At 40.7% G+C, this 11,185-nt stretch overlaps 1 protein-coding gene across 1 annotated transcript; it reads left to right on the forward strand.

The window, feature by feature from the left end:
• The first annotated feature begins 1,016 nt into the window (after window positions 1–1,016).
• rnf2 (ring finger protein 2) lies at window positions 1,017–10,847 on the forward strand. The gene is made up of 9 exons (XM_074689590.1): window positions 1,017–1,115; window positions 2,939–3,035; window positions 5,033–5,193; window positions 5,438–5,520; window positions 5,600–5,732; window positions 6,967–7,066; window positions 7,601–7,773; window positions 7,860–8,049; window positions 10,713–10,847. The coding sequence occupies exons 2-9, from the start codon at window positions 2,949–2,951 to the stop codon at window positions 10,812–10,814; spliced, it is 1,029 nt and encodes a 342-aa protein (XP_074545691.1). The 5' UTR covers window positions 1,017–1,115; window positions 2,939–2,948; the 3' UTR covers window positions 10,815–10,847.
• Window positions 10,848–11,185: the final 338 nt, after the last annotated feature.

Below are 11,185 nucleotides of genomic sequence, written 5' to 3' on the forward strand. Positions count from 1 at the left end.
GGGTTTATGCTCCTTGACCTTTCTATGACACAGACAAAAGTATCTTTGACTGCTTTGCACTTGTTGTCAAAGTGGCCCTTTTTTTTTCATTTCTTTTTTCTTTTCTTTTCTTTTCTTTTCTTTTCTTTTCTTTTCTTTTCTTTTCTCCTTTTATTTACATTTTCTCTGCTTTCTTCTGACTCCAGCTCTGACTCCATTTCTGGCCTCTCCTCACAGCTCTGGCACCAAAGCAACAGAGGTGAAACTAGAAAACAAAATGGACAGTTATCACTCATAATAATCTAATTGTCCCATAGGAGTGGGTGTGTGCGTGAACAGAGTAAATCATAACAGACCATGTTGTGACAAATATGTCACTTTTATGTCGAATTAGGCTTTCATTAGCAGGCCAAATCTTTCTAATGAAGAGCTCCTCACAGAGACATCTTCCCAACTCCCCTCATCAGTCTGGGCTCTGGAGAGGTCTCCCCATTCTCTGTCACTCTAGCCCCTTTGACACCTTCCCCACAGGTGGCACTAATAACCCCGCACTCAAGAAAGAAAAACACACCAGTAACCAATTTCCTCTTTAATATACTGTAACTTAAAAGAACTCTATTGAAGAAGATGCAATGAGTGTGATGATAGAACTGATTGGCCAACCCTAAAATCTACTGTTACAGATTCCCTAAACTCAACACAACATAAAAAATGACACAAAAATTAACACATCTTCCACTTGTGTTTACTGTGTGGATGTGTATGTGTAAGTGTGGATGTGCATGTGCGCGTGCGTGTATGGTTGTGTGGTTGTGTATGAGAGAGTTGGAGGCAGACTGGGCAGCAGGCCCATGAAAACCTTCCTTCACATTTACATTCTTTATGCTCAGAAAAGTTTTGAGCATTTTCGCCTGAGATGTCAAATTTTTTTTGAAGAAAATTGTTTTTTTATCAAAAACAGGTTTTTATGATATATATTTTGATACTCTATTTACTTTGTATGCGCCTTCATTCGGCGCTACTTACCCTCTGGCATTGTGCCTCAACTTCCCAGACTGCACCTCTTCTTTTGCAGACGCCATATTGCCTTGGCTATAACGCGCTGGCTGGATCAGCTCACACTCACCACTGAAAATGTAAGAATAGACCTCATACTTTCATATTTTATTGAAGCTAGGAGTCAGTATATTCACCGTTTGTGTTTTCGTACAGTGTCCAGTGTTTTTCTAAGTGTTCCGAGGTGAAGTGATGCAGAATGTTGGCGTTAAACCATGTTAGCTTAGCTGTAGCGGAGGCTCTTTCTCTGTTGTTGTTTTCCGTCTGGCAGCAGACTAATCACCCTCACGACTCTGTCCCTCACATATAATTAGAAAAACCTTTGTTGTAATAAGTAAAGAGAGAAAAATGAGCTGTTAGGGCCTCACTGTGCCTCCCGTTTCTATGTTTATAGGTTTACAATAATTATCACAACCACATACCGTTGTTAGCTCGTTAGCATTAGCTGAACCCGCAAATTTCACACAGTCTGAGCGCCGGGGGGTTTGCATGTCAACCGCTTTGGATTAGACAGAATTAATGAACAGAAACAATAAGACCCATGTCTAATGTGATGCTGTGAAATTATAAAATATTAAATCTAGAAAATATGTTTCTGTATTTATAAAATGTGTTTCTTAATTGCACATCACTATGGGCAGCGTTTATTTGCACGTTATAGATCTGTGTCCAACAGCATGACGTTCTTACACAGATACACCTGTGAAAATATGAAAAGACAGCCCAGGGTTTGTAAAAATATCAAGAAATGTTAGATTTTATGCCTCTGTTCGTGCTTACAGATTCATTTGCCCCCATCCACTCACAGACCACCCCCACAGTGCCCTCTCTGTCACATGTGTGGCAGCATGGACACACGTCTGTGACCCTCGAAGATCACTCCCTGTGAATCACGGTCATTTTTCCATGGCTCGGCTGCCTTTAAAGACTGATAAACGTTAATTTAAAAATTCCTGCTGGGGTACAGGTGTTCCATCAGACACTGTAATAAGTGTGGGCTTCCCCTGGTCACAAACCCATTCTCTGCAGCTGATGGTGACAGGTAGAATTATGTTAAGTGGAATTGAGATGGATCCAGGAAGTTACATTTTTGTTCTCTAACTCTTTTTTTCAATGTTTGGGCCCAAAATCTGCACAAACAATGGAGACTTTTTGTTATGTATTCAAATTGTACGAAAGCCCTTGAAAAATTCAATACATCATGGTTTTAATGCTATTTCTGAAATAGAAAAACAAACTGGGAATGTTATTTCCTTTAGCTGAATACAATGTAAGGGAATCCGTTAAGTTCCTTTAAAAAAAATCAAAATACATTTTCATTCATTATCAAGAACATTTCATGGTATGACGGAGAATTAGGACCATATTAGAGGTGGGAAAAATAAAGATTTGAGAATAAAATATAATAAAACAACAACAGAATCCACATTACATGGAAAGGAAGTGAGAGACGACAGTCATTGTTGGAAATGTCCTTCAGCATCCCTTAATCTTATGTTTTGTGTGGATGCTGCTGTGATTCACCTCAACTACTCAAGATCTAATGATTTACTTAAAAGAAAAACAACAAAATACTAAATTTTGTATTATTTAGGCGTGCAGACTGAGTCACATCTCTGAAAAAGTGAATACTTTGATACAGTTTTTTCCCTTTTTGCTGTCCTGCCTTTAAAACCAATCTGGATTCGCTTTCTATTTGTCAAAGTGGATGGCCAAGCATGTGTCTTTTGTTCAAGCTGCACCACTGTTACTGCACGGCTGTGTGAGACTGAGTGGAGACCTCTGACTCTGAAGTGTTTTTCTCTCTAAACGTAGAAAGAAGACGCTGTGACCCATTTCTACATGTGTGTATTTAAACATTAATTTAGCTAAAGAGATTTAATTTGTGCTCTGTGTGTTTCAGTGTTGCAGTGATGACTCAGACGGTTCAGACCAACGGGGTTCAGCCCCTCAGTAAGACATGGGAGCTGAGTCTGTATGAGTTGCAGAGAACACCACAGGTAGCTACTCACATGACACACTGACACATTTATCTCCCCCTGTGATGTGTTCTGGAAGCTCAGTCATCTGAAGAGTTCAAATCCATCCACAGATAAGCCTGGCTCACACTACAGGATTCTCGCCCCGATTTAACCCTGATTCGGTCCTCCCGACAATTGGGGAAGAAATCTGCAGGGTGTCCGCGGGGTCTTAAAAAGTATTAAGAGTTGATAAATCAATTGTGGGAGAATTAAGGCCCTTAAAAAGCATTAAAAAGTCTTAATCGTAATGTTATGAGGTATTTATTTTTATTGGTAGTCAAGCTTTGACTCCAAATGTATCCATGAATATTTATTTTCCTCCTTGTGACTGTTACAAACTATTCCGACCAGACAGACAGCTCCATATATCCACCACTGAAATAGTCCATATGGTTGGAAAATGTTTTCAGGGTCTGAACCTTCAAAAATAACCACACCTGGTGATTGGACAATCATTCTGCTCGTCACACTCATCACAGACCAGTGTGAGGATCTAGAAAAAGCTTTAGCATCTCAAAATATTTCACTCTAGATCATAAGAGTTCCTCAAACCTCCTGAGAAAATTTCTCTGACGTTTGATGACCTGGGATCTTGGATTCTTACGATTTAGAGACAGCTTTCCCGGATCTCAGTTGTTTTGGATCAAATTTTCTTAAATCACCTTTTTACTGTATACAACACAACGAGATAAGTATGTGCGTAGTGCTGTTCTTTGAAACATGACAACAAGTAAAGTTGTAATTTTGTGAGGCACGGGCTATACATAGCGCTAGCAGCCCAACATATCCGTAGGCTAATGTGACAACAAACTCAGTTCGTACAGTAGTTTAGTGGCCGTCTGAAATGTGACGCTGATAGAAAGTAAATAACACAATCTCAACCACATGTCCTTAATTTTGACAATGATTAAATAAATTCTTGCTTTTCTTTCTGCAAGTTGGCCTTAAATAACAGCTGTTACTTGTTGTGGGAATGGGAATGTCAATTAACCTGCCTTTAGTTTCATTTTTGTCTCTCAAGCTTTATTCCTTCTCAGCTTACATAATTTATGTTAAAATTCAAACTACAACTGTCAAAGATCGGTTGCTGACAACAGCTTAAAGTTGCAATAAGGTCTTAAGACTTTTTGAAAGGTTTTTAAAAAAGTCTTAAAAAGGTATTAAATTTGACCTCAGGGTTTCAGCATATACCCTAATCTGGTCGGGGACTAAAATCGGCCCTGACATTTGGGCAAGATTATCTTCCGGTGTGAGCGGTTGACAGATGAATCTGTAGCCCCACGATTGTCTCACAGACCCATCGGAGCTGCCCTGATAATTTTCAAACATGTTTGATATTTATCTGGATGATTATTCATTCGTTCCCACTGAGGATGACAACAGCCAAGAGAGAGAGAGAGAGAGAGAGCCCCCTTACAAGAGACCGGACAACAGACAACAAATGCAGGCTTAAAGTGCAACTGAAAGGCTCAGGGTCAGCTGACTGCCAGCTCAATAATGCCTTTAAAAATAACACATAACCACGCCATTTTCATACAGTAGCAAACTGTTGTTTTATCAGTGATGGGTGTGAGATCATGCCATTATTGGCTGATACAGCAACAGTTTCACCTCTGTCCCTCTGCGTGCGCGTAATGGATGAAAGGCAGCGCTGCAGACAGCTCTGCTTCTCTCTCCTCCTGTCCCACCAGTGCGCTAAAAACCTCAGATCAAACAACTGAGCACATGTGGTGCATCACTCTCTCTGGTCAAATAATCTTGGTGAAATCCTGTAGTGTGTGCTGGTCAGTATTTTCAAATCTTGTTGTTAGAGTGTGCTTAAGATTTAAGAGAAGATGATCTGTGAAGATTCTCCTTATGTGTGAGATACAACCTGATTTCAGAATCTTTGAAGATTTTTAAAATCCTGTAGTGTGAGCCAGGCTATAGACATCAGCATGTTTCATTTATCTTGTATGTGTGTCTCTCTGCTAAAGGAGGCCATCACAGACGGACTGGAGATTGCTGTGTCCCCCCGATCCCTCCACAGTGAACTCATGTGTCCCATCTGTCTGGACATGTTAAAGAACACAATGACCACCAAAGAATGTCTCCACCGCTTCTGCGCTGATTGTATCATCACAGCTTTGAGATCTGGGTAAGTTTTAGCATGAAGGGGGACAGAGTAGGGCCTTCCTACAGACTCTACAGAGGTCGTCAGGTTTTTGGTTCAGGCTCAGAATGAGGACTGTGAAGCTTTCTGTGACTTCAGAGTTCATTGATAATCCATCTTACATCTAGGATCAAATAGATCCTCAACTAAATATTTGTTAAAGATCCTCACAGTGTTGCTTTGGAACTGTTGATAGTGTGGATGTTAATGTGTGGTGATGTCTCTGCAGTAACAAAGAGTGTCCCACTTGTCGTAAGAAGCTGGTATCCAAGAGGTCGCTGCGCCCTGACCCAAACTTTGATGCTCTGATTAGTAAGTGAACCCCACACATGCTGAAGGGAGTACATACAGACGGACAGTCATTCAGACACGTTTATTCCTCTCAATTCAGGCAAGATCTACCCCAGTCGTGACGAATATGAAGCCCACCAGGAGAGAGTGTTGGCCCGTATCAGTAAACACAACAACCAGCAGGCTCTGTCCCACAGCATAGAGGAGGGGCTGAAGATACAGGCCATGACCAGGTTAATACACACACACACACACACACACACACACATACATAATTTTCCAAAATATTTTTGTCGATAAACGATATTATTGTCAATATTATTTTGTTTTTTTTCCATTTTTTCATCGATGTAATTATGATAAACGGGATAATAAAGTGTGTACACCATATCAAAAGCAAGAAACTTTAATTTCTTAAGAGTATTTAACTGTAATTAAAAGGTCAGGATCTTTTAAATAAAATAAATTGAACAAAAAATATAATAAATTTAAGAAACAAGAAAGAGAAAAAAAATACAATGAAAATGAAATAGACTCTCTTTTAGGAAAAAATATTTGTCAATGAAAATAATTAATACTAATCAAAAACAATAAAACATAGGCCCTGTCTCTAAAGAAAAAACGGAACTCCAAAAAAACCAACAATCAAAACTATAGCCTAAATAAAAGGGAGTTTATACAGTTCCTGAATTGTTTGTAACATGTACTTTTTCCCAGTCAATCCGTACTGTCTGTCAAACATTTTGAACATTTCTGGCTTTCAACCGTATTGAAGGGCTGCATTTCTTTGGCAATGTAGCTGTCTTTGAGCGCCCAACATTTGGCGCTTTTATTTTTATTTACTTTGCCGACCAAAAGCCTCAGTAAGAGCGGATTGTCAAAGAACAAGGCTCCGCTGCACCTCCCCTTCTTCTTCTTCGTTGCCACTATTTTCAAACAAATGCGACATATCAGCTCGTTGGTGTTCATGAGCTCACACTTTGTTCATTCTGATAAAAAACAAAATATTCCCACACTGGGACTGTGGCAGGCGGCTTAAGAACCGTATCTTTCGTGCCATCACTCATATTAGCGTGTGTTTCCTCCTTACCCCTCAGGACACTCACTTCAGCTCTCTCCATGTGTACGCGCAAGCAGCCCCGTCTTCCCCCCAAAGATCTCATTTTTGACAGATGCTCACGCTGCTATAAATCCGCCAAATCGGCTATAGAAACTATGCCGCCCGATGTTAGGAAAGATAGACGTAGTGAGCCATCTTCTCATTCAGCCTCTTTGGTGGAAAGAGAGGAGGAAAACAAACATGCATGCACATGTCAGTTTATCCAGGCTGGCAAACTTACCAAGGATGTTTTTATTTATCGCTCGGTTAATTGATTTACTGATTATCATGACAGGCCTACACATTATGCACGTGTACATCAAAGGTCTGTCGTCTCAAGTAAACATCTTCCTGTGTGTCTGTGTCAGACTGCAGCGTGGAAAGAGACACACGGTGGAGAATGGCAGCGGAGCAGAGGACAACGGAGACTCTTCCCACTGTAGCAACGCCTCCGTCCACAGCAACCAGGTATGCTGGTTGTGTTTAAAGGAGCACCCAGATGTGTGTGTACCTCGTCTGTCTTATTCTTGGGCGTCAAGATACAGCCCAGCTTTTGATTATTAGACTTGTATGTGTGTGTGTGTGTGTGTGTGTGTGATTGGGGACTGTGATGAGCATATTGTGATGAGCCCATAGCCTGCGGGTTGTTACTAGAGTGTGTAAAAATGACAGTGTTGTTGTGTTATCCTCATGATACAGAGAAATTGAGAGTAATCTCATTAAAGCATCACTCGTCTGTGTCAGCTAAAGAGTCACCATCTGCCAATTCTAGTTTCCCAAAGTTATTCAAAGCCAGAGGAAATCTCTCCAGCAAGCAACGGATAGCCTGTTCAGACATAAAAAAACAACAATAAAACTTTGAATTAAAAAAATGTCCGTTTTCTTCTGGAACCTCCCTAATCTTGACGCCTCTGTTGTCTTTTGATGATGGTCAAATCTGGGGAGATGTAATTTCAACAGCAGGTCGTTTTACAAAGCCTCTGTATTAAACCGCCCCTGCAGGAGGCAGGTCCCAGCATTAAACGCACCAAGACGAGTGACGACAGCGGGCTAGACATGGACAACGCTGCTGAGAATGGAGGGGGGGACTCTGTCATCGATGGTGGCGCCAGCGAGATCGAGCTGGTGTTCAGGCCACATCCAACCCTGATGGAGAAAGATGACGGTCACAACAGGTAGACCCTCAAACACACCTTATCTGTGATGAGAACAGTTCAGCAACACTGCAGAGCTAACCATGTGGCTACGTGTCTGTGTGCAGCGTGGAGTTCGTCCCTCGCTACATCAAAACGTCAGGTAACGCCACTGTGGATCACCTGTCTAAGTACCTGGCTGTCAGACTGGCTCTGGAGGAGCTGAGGAGAAACGCAGAGGCCAGTCCTGTGAATGTGGAGGCCGCTTCAGAGAAACAGTACACCATCTACATCCCTACTGCTGCAAATCAGTTCACTGTGAGTTCACACACACACACACAGATCCCAACATACTGTGTAACAGCTTAATTAAATTCTAGACTGAACGTAATTTCTAAAGCCCTGTTCCACCAAGCAGTTCAGTTTGGCACGCATTTTGTTGCGTTTCCTTTGACTTATCCTGGACGGATCCTCAGATTACCGACCTGTACCGCCCAATATTTTGGGACCCTTCTGTTGGGGTGTCAGACATACCGATCCTACCTCAGAATCATCACCTTCTCTGAAAAAAGCTTGATTGGCCTTTGTATCAAAAAGTCGCATGCCAATCACTAGGGCTGCAGCGATTAGTCGACATAATCGACCAGTCGACAATAAAAATTCATCGACGCAAATTTGAATAGTCGACGCATCGTATTATTATTTTTGTTGTCGTTGTCACATGGTGAAATCAAATACCAGGGGTAATACTCAGTTGTAACGTCAGTTCACAGCATGAGGTGCTGTGTTATTGGATACTTTTATGGGAAAAGATCACTAAGTTCATACGTGAGGAATATTGATGAGGAAAAATCTCCGCTCCCAGAGAGCGCTGTGTGCTGACGGAGGCTCTGCATCCGGCTTGGACAGCCTGACAGCTCCCGGAGTTTAGCTTCTGATAACGTGATTTAGAGAGTCTCTTTCACTCTCTGTTACAGACAGTTTTTCAGGATCTGAGCCACAAACTAGTGTCAAAAGTCCCCTAACTTTTCAAAAGAGAGGACATTTATCTGATGGAGCTCTCACTCTCAAGCTCACACTGCACCGGTAACACTCAGCGGGGAGGAGGAGGGGCGGAGTGCGCATGAGCAAAAAGTGCATGTAGAGAAACTAAACCAAAAGCATTGTCATGGAGAACTTGGAGAGTCAGGCGGGATCATACAGAGAAAAGGAAAACAAGCACCAGTAAGCAAATAAACATTAGAAAACAAGCCCAAAGTCACTAATAAGTGGACTGTCCAACACTGCAACAACTTCATTTCCCTGTTACCGGCTTCATTTATTTTGAGATTCATTTAATTTTTTTGTATAGTAGGCTACTTATATTTTTATGTCATCATGAATGAAATAAAGACAAACAAACAAACATGACACAGGGCTGACCAATCAGAGGTGAGAACCTAACTCTGGGTAAATGCAGTGAAAATGCAACACACAGGTCAAATTATAAAGGTCTGCACATTTTAAAGGCCAAATTAGGTTGAAACACAAAATAATCGTGATTAATCGACTAATTGAAAAAATGGTCCGTAGATTAAAAAATTAATTAATTAATTACACAAATTAAAAATAATCATTAGTTGCAGCCCAATTGGACTGTAAGAGTAAACTGACTGGCCTTTTTATTTTTTATAATTTTATTCCATATTTTGCATTTTGCTGTGCAAAACTGTGTTGTTTAATTAGCTCTGTTATGAGAGAGATCATTTTGGCTTTTATTTGGGATACATTATGGTTTTGAAATAATCGAACAACAGAAAAATAATCGTTAGACTAATCGACTTATCGATAAAATAATCGCCCGATTAATCGTTTTAAAAATAATCGTTTACCCCCTGCCCTAAATAATAATAATAATAATAATAATTATTATTATAATAATAATGATAATAATGATGATAATAAAAACCTCAACAACAAGAATAATGATGATGATAATAAGCTTTATTACAATACTAAGACAGTAAATTACAACCAAATTTAAATTGGTAGAAAACAAAAAACTTAAGTGAAGTCAGGGAAGACTTTCCAATAAATGTAGGTTTGAAGGTAGTGACTTAAAAGAGGATAAGACTGGATTTTATCAGGCAGACTGCAAACACAGTTTCCTTTAGTTTTTAGTCACAGGTACATTTAAAAGACCTCTGCCTGAGGCCACTAAAGACTCATATAGTATCAAAAGGTTTAAAATGTAAGAAGGTACGGGGCCATGAAGAGCTTAAAAAGAGTCAGTAAAATCTGAAAATCAATTCTGAAACACACAGGCAGCCAGTTTGAAGAGGGTAAACCCGGGGTAATGTGCTCACATCTCCTGGTTTCAGTTCAAAGCCTAGCAGCTGAGGTTTGCACTGACTGTAGGTGGTTGATGTCTCTGGATCAGGCCGGTGAAAAGACTGTTATAATAATCTAGGAGATCATATCAAAGCATGTAAAAGTCTCTCATTGCCCTTAAAACTTAAAATGGATCTAATTTTTGGCAATGTTTCCCAAGAGATTAAAAATGAAACGGCACAAGTTGAGTCGTATGTCATTCAAATTTCAGGTCACTAGTTAGAAAACCATGTGCCAGCAGATGGCAGCAGATCATTTACCATGTGCTGGGAGACAATGATAAGGATGTCATTTTTTTATTGTTTTAACTGTATATTTTGTTTTTACATCAAGCCCTTAACATCTTTTATATAATTTATCAATGCACTCACAGTGACAATCTCTTCAGCTCGGCTGTAAAATGTGAAAAGTCAGGAAAGATGTGAGGAATGTCTTGATTTTTTGCTGAAACAATCAAAGTGAATGCAAAGACACTTCCTCCTGACTTTGATGTGAGTCGGTCAACTCAAACTCATCAGACCTTGTAGACGACACCACGTTGTGTTTCTCTCTCCTTGAGTGATGAGGAGAGACGATGTGAGCCTGTTCTGACTGTGTTTCTCTTTCTGCAGGTCCTGAACGGTTCTTTCTCTCTGGAGCTGGTCAGTGAGAAGTACTGGAAGGTCAACAAACCCATGGAGCTCTACTTTGCGCCCACTAAAGAACACAAGTAGACATCTACATCTACACACATCCACACACACACAGCCACACACACACACACACACACACACACACATCCACACACACACACAGCCACACACACACACACACACACACACACACACACACACACACACACACACACACACACACACACACACTCAGACACAAACACACACTCAGACACAAACACACACACTCATACACTTTAAGTACACACATGGACTCTGCAAGCTGCACGCACACAGAAACACGGGAAGAGGAGTGTGTGTGTGAAGGAGAGGAGAGGTTGGTGGAACCCTCCACAGGACTCTTGTACAAAGAAACCCCCTGTTTTATATTCTCTGTATCTTTCTGTGTCTTTCTATCTTTTCTCTGTAGA

This window comes from Halichoeres trimaculatus, unplaced genomic scaffold (assembly GCF_033239565.1).
Source record: "Halichoeres trimaculatus isolate MK-OKI-2021-1 unplaced genomic scaffold, fHalTri1.1 fHalTri1_scaffold_15, whole genome shotgun sequence".
Lineage (NCBI taxonomy): Eukaryota > Metazoa > Chordata > Actinopteri > Labriformes > Labridae > Halichoeres > Halichoeres trimaculatus.

Coding starts and splice junctions, on each gene's coding strand:
- rnf2 (XM_074689590.1), top strand. CDS start 2,949: ATGACTCAGACGGTTCAGACCAACGGGGTTCAGCCCCTCAGTAAGACA. Junction 3,036..5,032: donor AGTTGCAGAGAACACCACAG/GTAGCTACTCAC, acceptor TCTCTGCTAAAG/GAGGCCATCACAGACGGACT. Junction 5,194..5,437: donor ATCACAGCTTTGAGATCTGG/GTAAGTTTTAGC, acceptor ATGTCTCTGCAG/TAACAAAGAGTGTCCCACTT.